This window comes from Hyaena hyaena, unplaced genomic scaffold (genome assembly GCF_003009895.1).
Source record: "Hyaena hyaena isolate Hyena2069 unplaced genomic scaffold, ASM300989v1 scaffold_364, whole genome shotgun sequence".
Taxonomy (NCBI): domain Eukaryota; kingdom Metazoa; phylum Chordata; class Mammalia; order Carnivora; family Hyaenidae; genus Hyaena; species Hyaena hyaena.
In genome coordinates this window covers 923,595-941,576 of record NW_024080996.1, presented here as the reverse complement: position 1 = coordinate 941,576, position 17,982 = coordinate 923,595, and the positions used below count along the sequence as shown (strand labels likewise).

The 17,982-nt window shown below is 41.0% G+C and overlaps 1 protein-coding gene across 14 annotated transcripts in view; it reads right to left on the bottom strand.

Moving 5' to 3' along the window:
• The window catches only part of SIAE (sialic acid acetylesterase), a 66,086-nt gene that overhangs the window by 12,737 nt on the left and 35,367 nt on the right, over positions 1–17,982 (bottom strand). For 13 of the 14 annotated variants that reach the window (XM_039250179.1, XM_039250182.1, XM_039250183.1 and 10 more), the window contains 3 exons: positions 13,149–13,324; positions 2,572–2,710; positions 300–477 (listed from right to left, as the gene is read on the bottom strand). In XM_039250179.1, the coding sequence (XP_039106110.1) occupies positions 300–477; positions 2,572–2,710; positions 13,149–13,324 (493 nt within the window). Of the gene's footprint in view, positions 1–299; positions 478–2,571; positions 2,711–13,148; positions 13,325–16,126; positions 16,229–17,982 lie in introns of those variants that run through there. The other variant, XM_039250191.1, reaches the window with a different exon arrangement.

Here is a 17,982-nt window from a genome sequence, read left to right as displayed (position 1 = left end):
AGGTCATGATCCCATAGTTTATGAGCACGAAGCCCACATCAGGCTGACAGCTCGGGACCTGCTTGGGGTTTGTTCTCTCTCCCTCACTCTCTGCCCCTCCCCCACTGATTCACACACTCTTCTCATGTTCTTTCTCTCTCAAAAAATAAACTTAAAAAAAAAGAATACCACACATGTTCGCAGAATAAGTTACGTACATTCAATACATAGTTGGACACTCAACACAGATTTGGCTCCGCAAAGGAAACCATGATCCTTCTCTCTAAGGCTGTCTCCCAGGCTTCAGGATGATTTCTTACCCTCGTGCAAGGACACCACAGGCTTTCAGTGACCTTCCGGATGACCAGGCTTCAATGGGTGTCCCACTCCATGAAGAAGAGATCAGCCCAATGGGATAATGCAGCGTGTCATACAGGTTACGTCCAAAGAGCCAGCACACTGCCGACATGTACTGGAAAACTCCATGGCCTAGGTTTTCTGTTCAGAAAAGGTTAAAGAAAAAAAAATGACAGAAACGTGGTAGTTACACTACTACAGAGAAGCCACTGGGTTGGTGTGCAAAAGATCCAAACTCGATACAGTGCTGGCACTCAAAACGTTGACAGTGTAACACTGGGAATTCAAATAAATTTCAAACGAAGTGTGAAACTGACCGAGTGCCTTCTAGGTGCCAGGCACTTCTGGATGGTTGGGCTACAGTGAATAAAGAGTTACAGAGAGACATGGAGCTTCTCCTCATAGCTCTACCTTCTACAGGATAACGCAAACATTCAGCTGAATAAAATATACGGCACGATACAGTTAAGTGCCTCAGGAGGTACAAACAGGTGGTAAGGCGTTTTAACAGCAAAAGAAAGAATATCAAATGAAAGGAAGATCACAAAAAGCCTAATAAAGAATGACCACCCCTCTCCTGTGTTTCCATGAATCTTTCTGCACAGTGTTTTCCTTACCCCACGTAACTATTAACTACTGGATGGCAGGGCTCTGACCTTACTCACTTCTGGATCTCCAATGTCCAGTACCTAATGGAGAGTCAGTAAATGTTCACTGGCTGGTGCTGGGTGGCTCTGGGTAGCTGGTATAAAGGTGGGTCACCCCAGCCCCCAACGGTCCTACTGCACCCCCTTCCCTGATGTATTTTATTTATATATTTCTGTCTCATTAGCTTGCACCCCCACCCACCCTATCCCTTGATACCCAAAAATGTACTCAGTCTCAGAGTTCAGAGAGTAAAAGGGGGCTGACAGCAAGGTATAATATATTATCTGAACCTAACTGGTTCCTGAGTTTTGGATAACATGTAGGGAGAGTTCATAGACCAAAAGATTTATCCAAAACTTTGCCCAAATCTCTTCAGTTCCTGAGTTCACAGAGGCAGAATTCAGATAGTGTAATACTGAGTACCAGACACTTTGTATAGAATATACTAATTTTATTCTGCATTTCCTGTATTCCTCTGTGCTAGAAGGCAAACTCCAAGAGATCAGGTGTCCTTGCCCATTTTATTCACTTCTATCACCAAAGCACTTAGAACAGTGCTTAGCACATAACGGTCCTCAAGTATCTGTTGAATGAATCAATACTTGGAAAATGTGGGAGCAGAGGTAACCAAGGTAAAGCAGGTACAGACACAAAAACAAAAAGGATGAGAAAAAGCACAAGGGAACACATTTGGAGGAAGGGACTGAAGAAAGCAAAGAGAGAGGGAGAGCAGTCAGAGGACGAAAACTAGCCAGAGGAGGTACCACGTAAGCTAAGAGGAATGTGTGGTTTCTGGAAGCAGCGGTCAGCAGTGTCAAGGGCTAGTGTGTCCAGAGTGTATAATTAGAAGAACAGCAGTAGCTTTGAGGTAAACACGCTGTGAGGTAGAAGCAGAAGACAAATTACAAAGAGTGAACATGGAAAAGGCGGTGAAAAGAATGAGGACAGAATATATTCTAGAAAAGTTTAACAGAGCAAAGGAGAGAGGTGAGACACCATGAGAAGAGGGGTTGTTATGTTTATTTTGTTGTTGTTTCGTGAAATCTGAGAGCAGGGCCTGTTCTGTCCTGCTCACTGCTGTATCCTTGGGGCCCAGCACATAGCCTGACACAAAACAGGAGGGAAATAAAGATCTTGCACTGAATGGACAGGGGGGTGAAAGACCAGAGCTCGAGGGGCCAAAGAAGGCCCTGGAGGGGGAAGTGCCTGCTCATAGGTAGCCCTGAAAGGACAGCAGTCAGTTGTGTTCAGACACAGAAACGAAGGAAGGAAGAGGAAAGGAGAAGAGCATTGAGTTGGATGGAGAGACTGAGACTGAGTGGAGAGAGATGCTGGCAGAGCTCATGTGGAGGGGCCTCAGTGTGCTCAGTGAAGCTGAAGGAAGAGTCATCCGCTCAGAACAAGGGGGAACCTTGGGAAGAAATGCATAAAATGGCGACCATCAGAACTCAGGTGGAGTCAGCAAGAAATGAGTCAAAGGGTGGCTGAATCCTAACAAACAGAACAGAACCAAATTCAGGATTCCAGACTCCACCTAGAGCACTGACCCCGGATGTCAGAGACGGCACACGCTCCACAGTCACTCACCTGAGGTGGGCTTAGACCACTGCAAGTCAGCCTTGGCAAGGTCCTCCAGTTCCTGCTCTGCCTCAGTGAGTGACACAGAGAAGATGCGGACAGACTGATAGGCCGCAGTGTTAGACAGCTCTCTTGTGGCATTGAATATCTAGGAAAAGAACCAGGAATGTCATTCTTTACACCAACCTAGTGGGTGGTCAACTAGCCTACTGCCTCTTAGCAAACACTACCCACCCTCTGAGCCTTCATATACCAAGATCAAATAAATAACCCAAACCAGCAATGGGTTGGTCCGAGTCACCTTGATCCACCTTGATGAACACAGACCGTGGTGAATCCTGTCCCCAAAGAAGGTAGGAATACAGTGAAATTTGAGCTCTCAAGGAGCAAGTCTGAATTAGATGAGGTTTAGGCTAAAGAAGGCCAGTCAATTAGACCGCTGTAATGTCTTGAAACTCAAAGGCTTCTATTCAGACAAAGTATCTGATAACACAATACCATAGCATTCACTTCTTTCCAAAAGGGAGCTCAAAAGGCCAGGGGGAGGGAGATGTGTCTAATCCATCCCACAGAAGAGAGGCGTCTCCAAAAGGAGCACACCTGAGAGATGGCTGTTTGAAGGGCTAAAATATACTGAAATGTCTCAAATGCTTCTATTCTCATCTCGTCCTGCCCACTTACTCAAGAAAGGCACAGAAGACAGGTCAACTTGAAAGGTGGTGTTCAGCGTGGCCGCAGGCAAAGAAAAGCGTCCATGCAAAGACGCCACCTCTTCCTGAATCCCTTCACAAGCCCTCAGCAGTTGCCAAGAGTACAACAGGAATGGCTTGGAGCCCTTCTGGATGAGAACGCGTTACACTGCGTAGTTTCTTTGTTAGTCGTTCCTCTGCGAGCTTATACGAAAGTGCTATGTCCTTCGATCCTGGTTTTTGAGTTGTTTTTCTTTTATTTTACAAAGAATATATATGGTACACGTATTGATTTGTTTTGTTATTTGGGTGCCTTTTCTTGTCTCCTCTCTATCCCTCCCAGACTAGTCTGGTTTTCCCACAACAAAGGGCTAACAGGAGCTTCAGGAAGCCCAGGCTGATATCACTGGCCTCAGGGAATGAGAGAGAGCTCCAGCTGACAGGACTGCCACAGCGAGAGCATAGGAGGCTGGGATACTTTCCATTGGCCGCTAGCCACCGAGTGTGCAACTGGCTCCCTCCCGCCCACCGCGGAGAATACAGCTGGCCCTCCGGCCCACAGTGTAAGAGACACCCTGGAGCAGGCAGAGCGCCCCCACGGGGCACTTCATTGAAACGGGCTGCCCCTTGCATCGCCTTTTGACTTGCCACTGAGCCTGCTGTGGCCAATAAGATGGCCAGATGCAAGTGAACTGTCTCTCCGGGTCACGGCCTTCAAGTACCTGCCCTGGGTAACAGCAGCTCTAGCCGGTGGGGGTCGCTGGTCTTCGCCCTATCGAGACAGAGACTACATACGTTCTCAGGAAAATTCCATAGGCAATCCAGACACATGTGTTCAAAACCTTGCCCAGCAAGCGAAATGTAAAATAAACAGTAAAGAGTAAAAAACAGGTGAAAGCACTCACAGTCTATTCTGGCAGGAAAATTATTTTGCAGCAGCAAGTACCTGTAAAAAGTCACCTCCCTTGAAATCGGCTCTGCTCTGAGCACTAAGGATGGTATGCCGCTTCCATGGAAACCGTGGATGAAACTGCGTTCCTTCTCTCCACCCACACTGGCTTCCGCACCGCCTGGAAACTCAAGTGCCGCATCTCCGCGAGATGCCAGCTTGGGGAGGCGGTACGGGTGAACATGCTACTTGTCTCATAGGCCCATTGCGAGTGCGGTGGACTATTCAAGGCCGACAGGGTTGCAGTGTTTGGCACTCTCCCATGTTACCAGCACACAGATCTGGATCCCAAACACTGGCTGGGGAAAAAAACTTCCATTTGCAAATTTGCATTTGTGTATCATCTCAAGCCAAAACCTGAAAGCCACAGCAAATGTTAAAAAAAAAAAAAAATGGGGGTAGGGGAAAAATTCCTGCTGTTCCTGATGACAATTACTTCCGAAATTGGTATCCTTTCCCAATCTCACCAAGCCTTCTTGATGGAAGCATTTCCTCGGGGGTATGGGCAGCAAATTTAGGAATAAAGAGATTTCAGGAAGATTTTCATTTAAATGACACTTGGTTTCCCCCGCTGATGAAAGGGGAAGCCTTACTCCATCTGCTGAGATCAAATCTCATCTCATCAAACACCTCAGTGTAATTATTTTTCTACCGAGTATTTAAATGAGGATGTAAATGAATACCAAGGTATTTGAAGTCATTAAGGCTGCTGCGGCGGAGAAAGTGTACCATTGTCTCCCTGAGGACGCACAGTTCACCATCAAAGCAGCTGCTCCCCGGTGTTCATTTTGTAACCTTTATGCCACATTCTTGAATTAATGAAGAAACGTCAAGAATCTATTTCCTCAGAGAATCTTGGCATGGGGTCTGCATGAGGGAGCAGGGCACATGTGTGAGTGTGTGTGTGTGTGTGTGTGTGTGTGCATGCGCACACGTGCACAGCGTGGAGAATCCACACAAGGGAACTTCACTTAATAAAGAATTTAGATTTTGTTAAGTTATAGTCCCCTCTACTACAAGTAGAATATAGCAGCTTTAAAGGTGAGGGAATAACTATAAATAAGCCAGCCACCATACCTCCTATGAATCCTTTATTGTAATACAGTATGAGCCCTTTGCTTCTGGATTTTGACTTCTCTACTTGTAAAGTAGCAATGTCAGGATTGCCAAGGTATTGAAAACTGGGCTTCCTTGTCTAGCACTGGCCATCTTCTCCTGAGCCTAACTAAAAATATCCAGGTCTTAAGACCTACCCTGAGTTAGGAGGCGACAGATGAACATTTAGACTTTTCTCCATTTATACACATCTCACTCAGCGTTATAAATAACACTCAGTCTTAAAATTCCACTTCACCCTAACAACAAGATGGGCCTACAATCTGCCATTTCCTTCATTTGAATGTGATGAGTGGTAGGTTATAGTAGAAATCTTACCTCCTCAGAAAAGTCACATGGAGGAGGGCAAAGAGACAGATACCGCGTGTGGGTACATGTGTGTGCATGTGGGTGCATGTATGTGTGTGTCTGTGTTGGGCATCTTTAGAGGAAAAGGAGCAAAAGGAATAAAGGAGGAGTCAGATAAAGCATGCTTTTGATCAAAAAAGAAAGTTCTATAGATCATTAGGAGACTAGAAAACTTGGCTTTTTGGGGACTTCTGGGTGGCTCAGTCAGTTAAGCATCCGACTTTGGCTCAGGTCATGATCTCACGGTTCATGGGTTCGAGCCCTGCGTTGGGCTCTGTGCTGACAGCTAGCTCAGAGCCTGGACCCTGTTTCAGATTGTGTATCTCCCTCTCTCTCCGACCCTCCCGTGATCATGCTCTGTCTGTCTGTCTCTCTCTCTCTCTCTCTCTCAGAACTAAATAAACATTAAAAAAAAATTTTTTTTTGTAGAAAACTTGGCTTTTGATATTGTCAACACCTAAAATGCTGTCTTGCAAACTAAGTGCATGATTTAAAACAAAAAAATAAAAAATTAACGCTTGGCTGTGTCAGATGGAATCTTTTTCTAAGTCCCTGTATCTCTGAGCTTATAGCCTTAGTCTAATGCAGAAGATACTACAGAGTAAATTCTAGGCAGGAAGAATGTGTTCATAACAATCAAAATCTGATTTAGCTTGACAGAAATGAGATGAGATCCCCTGGCACAGTGTGCTATTGAGAACCTGACTGTATAGATACAAATACATCCCCTCCCTGCCTTTCTGTGCAAACAGGGAACTACAATCAAAGCATTAAAGAAAGGACTATTTTCCTTGGTGAGTCAACAGCAATCCCGCTTCTAAACAAAACCATGCCTTCTCTCAAGATATAAGACTTCAGTTTTGCTTCCAGCCACTTGTACTGAAAGGAAGCCCAGTTAAAGTTCAGTTCAATAAACACATAAATTCAAAGTTTCCACATATTTAAGTAGAGCAGGAAGCAGGAGTAAATAAGATACTGGTTATGAAGACATAAATGCACGAATTTAGATTCTGAATTAGAAAACTAATACAAAAATAAAATAGATATGCCCAGGGTAGGATCTTTTTAGTAGCATTAGTTAGTAATTAGTTAACAAAAGAAAAAGAAAAAAAAGCAATCAAGAGTAGAAACAATAAAAGCGAAATAAATCACAAAGTATGTTAAAGGACTCAATTTTATAAGTTTTTTAAAAAAATAAACAAAGTGGGGCACGTGGGTGGCTCAATTGGTTAAGCTTCTGACTTCAGCTTAGGTCATGATTTGCGATTCATGAGTTCGAGCCCTACATTGAGCTGTCTGCACAGAGCCTGCTTTGGATCCTGCCTGTCTCTGTCTCTGTCTCTGTCTCTCTCTCTCTCTCTCTCTGCCTCTTCCCTGCTCATGTGCTTTCTCTTCTCTCAAAAATAAATAAACATTTAAAAATGAAATAAGTAAAAATTTAAAAATAAATGAATTGAGATCATAGTGTAGTCATAGAGATGTTTAAGACTCAAATTTAAGTATTCCTCAAAAATGGAGAAGTATCATGAAAGAAAGGCAGGAAAATAAAAATCAATTTTGAGGAGAAACTAAGTTTTAGAGGAAGAGATGGGAAGACAATAATCTTTTCAAGTTCTAACTTATTAAAGGAAACAAATCAAAGTATGCAAAACATATTTGTGCCAATCCATAATGCAAATGAAAGTATTTATTCCTAAGATTCTTGTTTATATAAGGGGACTCTTTATTGTAAACTGAGCCTTTGATAAATATTTAAGGGACTAGGTAAACATATCAGTTTCTTGTTTTTATAACTTTCTTTTAAAAATTAGTTATTTCATGCTCATTATAGAAATTGAGAACATATAGACAAGGAAAAATATCAATCCCAATTTCAAATGCGCCAAAGCACTTAACTCAGACTACTTTTTTGGAAATTCTGATACTGCATTAAAAAAAACGTTTACTCTTCTTTCAGCAATATTTCTAGCTCATATAGTTTCAATACTCTGTAAAACTTGCTAATACGCTGTCTAGCCCTGATTCTAACTTAAATAACAATGGTCCCCCTTTACTTTTATTTTTAAATCAGACAGCTTACTAAACAAACAAAGACGTGACAATTCTGAGGCCCAAAGCTCTAATACCATCACGTGCTATCCAGAAATCCACTCTTTTGATTCTAGACAGTTTTTGTGTTTAATTAGAAAGTAGAGTTGATCTTGAAAAGAAATCTGAATGCCAAAGACATACAGCACCAAGGTTTTGCTCTACCTCTGCTGCTGACCTAGAATACCAATCAAACTACTAAGAGGTGTCCTTCCCTTCACAACTTTCTCGGTGTCCTTTTTATCCAGGTTACTTCAGAGACCTCACTCATAGCCTATCAGGGCAGCCCTATTCTCTAATAGCAATGAACACAGGAACCCTTCAAACTCAATTTCATCACCGACCAACATATGGCACGCCAGCATTCCCTGGTTCCATCCCACATGACTCGATGCCCTTTGTTGTCCCATCCCTACTTGGGAGCCTACATAGAGCTCTTCCTACCAACAATTCTAGCAGAGTAAATAGAGCCTAGTGAAGCCTCTAGTTAGTTATCATAAAGGAAAAAATACGCTAGGTCTCAAAATTTAAGAACAGTTGATCTTCAAAGGCTTTGAGTGAAACAGAGAAAAATGAATTGATGCTAACAAAAGAAATCCTAGGCTATGAAAAAGTTGCACAAAAACAAAGTCATCACTGGCCTTCTTTCTGTGTAAAAAAAAAAAAAAGAAAAAATTATATTTGTATGTAAAAAATATATACATATTTATATATACATCACAGCCTTTGAAGATTAGCTGTTCTTAAATTTTGAGACCTAGCATATTTTCTATTATGTATACATAACATGTATACATATATGTACATATATATCAGCATATTAACTTGATACATGAATATATATCAATTTGATATATGACACCTAATTGAAGTATCAAGATATATAGCTTATGTTAAGATAGTTCACACACACACACACACACACACACACACACACACACAAACCAAATAGGGCAAAATATTAACAACTGTCAATCTAGATGGTGGGTAGATAGGTGTTTGAAACTTTTTATAAAGAAAAATTGAAAAAAGAGCAACCACTTATATTTAGACAGCTATTTTCAATTTATAAATACCTTTTAGAAACAAACAAAACAATTTAATCTTTATAATGGTCCAGTAAATTAGTTAGGTAGATATAATCACTACTGGACCACAGTAGTGAAAACTGAGTCTCAAACATCTGACAAAATTCAACATACTTTCATGATAAAAACTCTCAGACAACTAGGAATAGAGGGATCATTCCTCAACATGATAAAAGGCATTTATGAAAAACCCACAAGTAACATCACACTCAGTGGTGAAAGAGTGAGAGCTTTCCTACTAAAACCAGGACAAGGGAAGGGTGTCTGTTTTCACCTCTACTATTCAACATTGTACAGGAAGATCTAGCCAGAGCTGTTAGACAAGAAAAAAGAAATAAAAGGCATCCAAAGAGGTAAAACTATCTCTACCTACAGATGAGATGCTCAAAACCCAAGATCCAAAGAAAAAAAAAAAAAAAAACCTACAAAAAAGCTACCAGAACTAACAAACGAATTCAGGAAAGTGTCAGGGTACAAGATCAACATGCAAAAATCACTTGTTTCTTATCATATGTTTGCATGTATAGGAGGATTAGGAGGAACTTAACTGAGGACCATGGGGGAGAAGAAGGGGGGAAAGGTTGGGGGAAAGGGAGAGAGGCAAACCATGAGAGACCCTTGAATACTGAGAAACAAACTGAGGACTGATGGATGTGGGGGGGAGGGGGGAGATGGGCATGGAGGAGGGCACTTGTGGGGATGAGCACTGGGTGTTATATGGAAACCAACTTGACAATAAACTATTTGCACACACACAAAAATTATTTGTTTCTGTACACCAGCAATGAACAGTCTTAAGAGGAAATTAAGATAGAAATTTCATGTACAATAGCATCTACAGGAATCAAGTACTTACAAATAAATCTAGCAACGGAGGTTAAGAGACTTGTACACTAAAACTGCAAAACATTGATGAAAAAATTAAAGATCTAAATTAATGGAAAAACATCCTTTCATAGCAGGAAGGTTTAACATCATTAAAATGTCAATATCAACCAAAGCAATCTACAGATTCAACACAATATCTATCAAAATTCCAAGCGCCTTTTTTGCAGAAATGGAAAAGCATATTCTCACATTCATATGGAATTGCAAGGGACTGTGAATAGCCAAAACAATCTTGAAAAAGAAGAATAAACTTGAAAGACTCATACTTCCCAACTTTGAAACTTACTACAAAGCTACAGTAATTAAAACAGTATGGTACTGGCATAAGGGGCATGGGAAAAAATAGGAAGCCCAGAAATGAACCCTTACATGGTCAACTGGAGCTCCAGGAGTTCAATGCAGAAAGGACAATCCTCAACAAATGATGTTGCAAGAACTACATATCCACTTGCAAGAGAATGAAGTTAGACCTTCACCTTACACTATATATAAAAATTGACACAAAAAGGATCAAAGACCTAAAACTATAAAATTCTTAGAAGACAACATTGGGGGGAAACCTTCTTAACACTGGATTTAACAATTCCATGTATGTGACATCAAAAGCATAGAAAACAAAAAATAAATAAATAAACTAGACTCCACTGAAATTAAGAACTTTTGTGTATCAAAGGACACTCTCAAGAAAGTGAAATGACCACCTACAGAATGGGAAAATATTTGCAAATCATACATCTGAAAAGTGCTTAATATCTAGAATATATAAATAATTCCTACCATACAACAACAAACAACCCAATTCAAAAATGGACAAAGAACTTAAATAGACATTTCTCCAAAAGAGATAAACAAATGGCCAATGAGTACATGAAAATACACTCAATATCATTAGTCATTAGGGAAATGCAAATCAAAACTACAATGATCCTCAAAAAACTAAAATTGGGACTATCCTACAATCCAGCAGCAATTGCACTACTAGGTATTTACTAAAAGTATACAAAAATATGGATTTGAAGGGCTACATACACCCCAATGTTTACAGCTGCATTATCAACAATAGCCAAACTATGGAGACAGCCCAAATGTCCATTGACTGATAAATGGATAAAGAAGATGTGGGGGGGGGGGTGTGTGAACACATATATACATGAATGAATATTACTCAGCCATCAAAAAAAATGAAATCTTGGGGCACCTGGTGGCTTAGTCGGTTAAGCATCCGACTTCGGCTCAGGTCATGATCTCATGGTTCATGGGTTCAAGCTCCACATCAGGCTCTGTGCTGACAGCTCAGAGCCTGGAGCCTGCTTTGGATTCTGTGTCTCCCTCTCTCTCTGCCCCTTCCCAGCTCGTGCTCTGTCTCTCTGTCTCGAAAATAAATAAATGTTAAAAATTTTTTAAAAAATGAAATCTTGCCATTTGCAATGACATGGATGGAGCCGGACTGTATTATACTAAATGACATAAGTCAATCAGAGAAAGACAAATACCATATGATTTCACTCATATGTGGAATTTAAGAAACAAAACAGATAAACATATGAGAAGTTGGGAGGAAGAGGAGAGAAGGAAACAAACCATAAGAGACTCTTAATGATAGAGAACAAAGTTAAGGTTGATGGAGGGAGGTGGGTGGGGAATCAACTAGATGGGTGATGGGTATTAAAGAGGGCACTTATGATGAGCACTGCGTATTATGTAAGTGATGAATCACCGAATTTTACTCACAAAACCAATATTGCACTGTATGTTAACTAAAATTTAAATAAAAAGTTAAAAAATGTTTAAACACAATGAGATACCACTTCATACCTACGAGCATGGCCATAATAAAAAATTTTTTAATTAAAAAAAAACAGAAAATAACATGTGTTAGAGAAATTGAACTTTCAAAGATTGCTGGTAGGAATGTAAAGTGGTACGGCCACTGTAGTAATGTTTTGGTGATTCCTCAAAAGTTAAACATAGAACTAATAGATGGTCCAGTAATTTCACTCAAAGGTATATATCCAAAAGAATTGAAAGCAGGGGCTGGAACAGGTATCTGTACACCAACGTTCACTGCAGTATCATACACAATAGTCAAAAGGCAGAAACCACCCAAAGGTCCATCAACAGAAGAATGAATAAACAAAATGCTACATACACAATGGAATACATAAAAAGGGACAAAATTTTGAATATGATATGACATGGATGGACCTTGAAAACATTATGCTTAGTAAATTAAGTCAGATACAGAAGGACAAAGATTGCATGATTACATTTATAATACCATCTAAAAGAATTAAATACTTAGGAATAAATCTAGCCAAGGATGTAGGAGACTTGCACACTGAAAACTGAGGTACCTAGAATAGGCAAATTCATAGAGAAATTCATACCAGGAGCTGAAAGAAGGCAAAAAGGAGGGGGGAAGCGGTTACTGCTTGATGGGTACAGAGGGATGTTGGGATGATGAAAAATTTTTTTGAGTACAGATAGTGGTGGTGACAGGTACACATACGGTTGTGAATAAATTTAATGCCACTGGTTAAGACGATAAATATGATGTTATATTCATTTTAACCACAATTTTTAAGGTGGGTTTTGGGGGGGGCTAACAGAGGGGCTCACAGGTGCAGAGGAGAGGGGCAGACGAAGGAGAGCAAATCAAAAGCAGGCTCCATGCTCAGCACAGAGCCTGACACGGGGCTTCATCCCATGACTTGGGATCATGACCTGAGCCTAAATCAAGAGTCAGATGCTCAACCAACTGAGCCACTCAGGTGCCCCCCAAAAGCAGAGACTTTGAAAACAAAGTCTCAGAAATACGAAGTGATTTTCTCCAAGTCATGTAACCAGTAAAAGGCAAAGCCAACATTCAGTTTCAAATTTTTAAATCGCCATGACAACAAAAGACATATTATATCAGATGCACAGCTTGAAACAAATTCTAGTTGTTTTGAATTCCTAGGCTCTCTCCAGAAGCTCATCTTCTAAGATCAATCAAAAAGAAGAGTAATCTACTTTGTCATCAATTTGATATGAAATCTCTTACCATCAGATACTCTCACTCCTACCTTTAGCTCGGGAAGTCAAGGAAATGGTGCCTTGCACACATCCAGAGCACTAGCTGTGATTAAGAAAGAGGCTCTGGAGTCGCACTACCTGCTCATATTCTGGCTGCACTATGAACTGTGTGACCTTAAGCTGGTAATTTAACCTCAGTGGGCCAGTTTCCTCATCTGTGAGGCAAATAACCATACTTACCTCATAAAGTTGTTAAATCAAATTAATACATGCCAAACACTCAGAACAGATCTTGGCACATGGCAGAAAAAGGTTTCTACATCCTTCTACTTGTCCCTTTCCTCCACCTTCTTTTTCTTGTTCTCCATCATCATGATTTATCAACACTAAGACTCTGCAAATTACCTGTGAAACTGTCATCTGCATGTTACTTTGCCCACTGCAAAGCCAGACATCTCCAAATAAGACATCATGAACTCTCAGGGTGAAGTTTGTTCTCCCAAAAGTCTGCTGTGCCATCACCTCATAAGGTCCACCAGGCTTCATGGGATCCAGTACCACCATCCAGCTGTTAGAATGTGCTGAAATCATAAAAAGACTCCAAGGAATTAATCAATTAATTAAAATGAAATTAAAGCCCAATCTTGCCATGCATCATACTCACTTGTGTCTGTTCCCAGCCACTATGATGAACTGAATTCAAAGATAAGAAGATTAGGGCACCTGATTAGGGCAGCTGATTAAGAGGCAGACTCCTGATCTCAGCTCAGGTCACGATCTTGTAGTTCGTGAGATCGAGCCCCACGTTGGGCTCTGCGCTGACAGTGTGGAGCCTGCTTGAGATTCTCTGTTTCTCCTTCTCTCTCTGCCCCGCCCTGTTTTCTCTCTCTCGTTCTGACTCTCCCTCTCTCTCAAAATAAGCTTTAAAAGGATTTGAAGATGAGCCAAATTTCAGGCAAGTAAACAGAAATAACAAAAGCAGCAGCATTTCAATCCTTGATCTGTACCAACCCCTCCTTCCTTGTAACTGAAGCATTTGCAGGAAAAATTAATCTCCCAGTTATAATCCTAAATAAGAATAGACAAAATAGTCCTAAATAGACAAAAACATACTGAGACCAAAATCCAAGGGCGTTTAATTCTAAAGAAACATAAAATAGAAATTCATATTATACTATCCAACTGTCAGCATTAATATACTCATAATCCAATAGATTTATGCAGTGTCCTCAAATTAATTTGTAATTATCTAATCAAGTGTGAACACAGGCGAGAGAAGATCATTTATAATCTGGAAGTTCCTCTTACCTGCTAGCATCATCCTTGTCATCGATCCCCCCACCAACTCCCCATGCTGCCTCCAAGGATTAATGCTACTGGTACCTCTGGATTCTCCTGCCACTGGACTCACAGGTGAGCAGAGAAACTGACACAGGACAAAGGAGTAGGTGCATACATAGTATGAACTTGAGATTAATCACAAATTGATCTCTCTGTGAAGAAGACATTTAGACGTGCCCAATTAATTATTTTCCACAGTTACTTACCAGAATTAAGCTTCTCGGACTCAATTAGGAAGACGAAAAGCTATCCAAGACCCTATTTCAGAAACTCATAGCACATTCCTTAGGAACCACCCCCCTACCACCTTCCTACCTCTCACCCACTCATACTACCACCACTGCCAACATCATACTCAGAAACTTAGGGAAAATATCCTCAAAGTGGTAAAATGATGACTGGGAGAACCAAACAACATGAACAAAATTGAAGAAAGGAGAGTGAGAAAAAATTTAAGAAAATAAAGAAATGATTGTTTTAAAATAAATATTCTTGGCATCATGCCAAAGGCTGCAAAATAATTTCTAATTTGTGCCCCTCAGACCAGTGTTAATTCAGAGGGAAAGAATGGTAAGAAGTGGAAGTGGAGCACCCTAAAGTTATTATAGCATCCTGTAAAAATTATAAAAATACTATCCAAGTGCCTACTAAGTGCTAGATGCTATGCTAAGTTCTTCCCAATCAGCAAAAGCTAAGCAGAAGCATGAGAAGTCCAGACGCACGATAGGAGGTTAGGAAAAGCTCAAACCGTACAGATTGCTCAGAGTCTTGGAGAAAATGTCCACAAGCCTGAAGGCACCAGTGAAAGGGTGCCTGCGTGCCCCTCTCAAAAGCACAACCCACTGAGATTGCTACTCCCATCCTGTAGAGGTCAAGGAAGCTCAGGACCAAATGCTCACTATTGTTTTTATATCAGACATCAACACATTAAATGTATAATTCACCTAAAGCCGAAAAATCACTGTTTTGGAAACAGTGGGCAGCTAGTACAGATTGTGTCGCACAGGTGTGATGTGCTCCAGATGGCTTACGCTGCTGAGCAGGCAGACGCTCCAATCTGTCCCCTCTCCAGTCTTGCCAAGGTCTTTCCAGGCTTCTTGCACTCACATATCTTACTAAATCTCTGTCCTTCTGCCACAAACATTACTCATTTATGATGAGGGGGTCAAAAAACCTAGGGCAGAACTTCTTTAGCTTTCTGCTACTGTGCAATCTATTCCTAGTCACTGTTAATTAGATATTTACACTTTGCCTCAATCCACGCAATATGGCCAGTGAAGAAAATTACCTTCACCAGAGCTTCTGAAAAGTTTTGCTGCCCAGCAACTAAAGGGCAAATAAGGGAAGGGGGAAACGTTTCAGCAAAGGATGGCAATACCATCCTACTATAGCCAGAGGATGGGCTCCCTCAAGCACCTAAATAGTCTGAAGAGAATCAGGGATCCACACCAAGAACTGCTCTCTTGAGGAAAACTCTCAACTCCCTGAGAGACCTTGGAGAACTTCTTTCTGGCCTAGTCCTCGAGTTCTTTTTGTTTCAAGCTGTTTTCCTCCCCACTTGATAAAAGAAAAACTCTAACACAATAACGAGGGTTAAGTGAAGTTACCTGCCAGGGACTGCAGGGGAAGCCAAGTCCAGAGCTTGCTAATGGTTAAATCAACCTAGAAACCATCTGTTTAAGTCACTGAAGATTCACTCCCATGTAAGAATATATGAAGAAGAGCAAGCCCAGTGAAGGCTGGTTCTTAGAGTAAAGGCAAGGACGGGATTACAGAGGCAGAAGTCACCATGTTTCACAAGAAGTGATTAGTCCTTGGCTGTCAGTCGAGGACTGGCTGGTTAAAGTGGAGCTCGCGGTTCGTGGGTTCGAGCTCCGTGTCGGGCTCTGTGCTGACTGCCAGCTCAGAGCCTGGAGCCTGTTTCAGAGTCTGTGTCTCCCTCTCTCTCTCTCTGACCCTCCCCTGCTCACGCTGTCTCTCTCTCTCCTAGAAATAAATTAAAAAAAAAAAAAAACATTTAAAAAAAATAAAGTGGAGCTCACCACAGGATGATGAAATCCAGTTACAGTCTTTAAAAACTTTGTTGACCCCCCATTAGATTGAATCCAAATAATAAAACCGAGCCATACTACGAAGAGTTGGAAGTTCAACATCCAGCTGACTTTCTGCTCAGCCTGATGGACTTTCTGAACAATAGCTGTTCTGATTCCTTCTTCTGGACCTTCATCACATGTGAATCTTGTGACCTCTCTTACCAATCCAGGCCCAGGTTTCTGTAAACTCTCATTTTTGTTGCATTCAAATATTTGCTTCCTCGCATACTTTCATCTCCCATCTAGGAAGATTCGTGCCCTTCCTTCATTACACAGTTACTTAGAGTGCTTACTGTGTGCGAGGCATTCAGTGAATGGTGGAGGGTAAACCCCAGTCCTGAGCTATACCAAGAAAACCATGCAAACTACTAATCAGGCTTTGTGTTTCTGTGTCCGATGGTTAGCATATCTGGGGGCCTATTTCTTCCTGTCCCTCTTTTCATGTTCCAGTCAATGGCTGAAGTAAAGAACTCTCTTCATTTTCTTTTCTCCATCTCCCTGACCACCCACCACCTCAAAATCAGAACAAACAATCAAAGGGAAAAAAATTAAAAGAATTTGTCTAAAGACATGATTAGTCATAGAGTGCATTCATGCTTTTTTCTTTTTGCTATTAACATCAGATGTTATTATTTTTCAGGTTATTGTGCCAAATCTCAGATGCCAAGAAGAAAAAAAGGGAAATTATCCATGACCTTTCCCTTTCCAAGAAGAAAAGCCTAGAACAGGAAGAAGTTCCTTGCCCACAAAATCCTGGCACTTCACCAGCTATAAATCAGTTCAATGATCTGTAGAAGTGACTTGGAGGTAAAGAAGATCCTACTGCCCAAACCACCCCTTTGCAACCTGTATTTATTCTGTATAAAGCTCATCACCACCACCAAATATAAATGTAAAAAGCAAAAAAAGAGCTTGAACATTTTTCCATCAATAAAACTGTTTATGCAAATTGTTTAAATTATAGCATGCAATAGGGGCACATGTACCCCAATGTTCATAGCAGCACTATCAACAATACCCAAATCATGGAAAGAGCCTAAATGTCCATCAACTGATGAATGGATCAAGAAGATGTGGTTTATCTATACAATGGAATACTACATGGCAATGAGAAAGAATGAAATCTGGCCATTTGTAGCCACGTGGATGGAACTTGAGGGTGTTACGCTGAGAGAAATAAGTCAGGCAGAGAAAAACAGATACCATATGTTTTCACTTATAGGTGGATTAGGAGAAACTTAATGGAGGACCGTGGGGGAGAAGGGGAAAAATAGTTGGGGAGAGGGAGGGAGGCAAACCATGAGAGACTCGTGAATACTGAGAACAAACTGAGGGCTGATGGGGGTGGGGGGGAGAGGGGAAGGGGGGTGATGGGCATGGAGGAGAGCACTTGTTGGGATGAGCACTGGGTGTTATATGAAAACCAACTTGACAACAAACTACGAATGAATGAATGAATGAATGAATGAATGAATGAATAACAGCATACAATGGCAGATATACCCGAAGGTGATCCCCCAATAAGTAACACCCTTACATAATCCCTTCCCCTCAACTTCAGGCAGAATCTGTGATTTGCTTCCAACCAACAGAAAATGGCATAGGGGAGGAAATGTCATTCTTGTGACTTGGGTTACATTACATAGAAAAACTAAAGAAATTTTGAAGATATAATTAAACTTCCTAATCAGTTGACACTAAGTTAATAAAAAGGAAGATTACTCTGGGTGGGCCTGACCAAATAAGGCGAGCCCTTTAAAAGAAGGTCTAGGGGCAACTGGGTGGCTCAGTTGGTAAAGCATTTG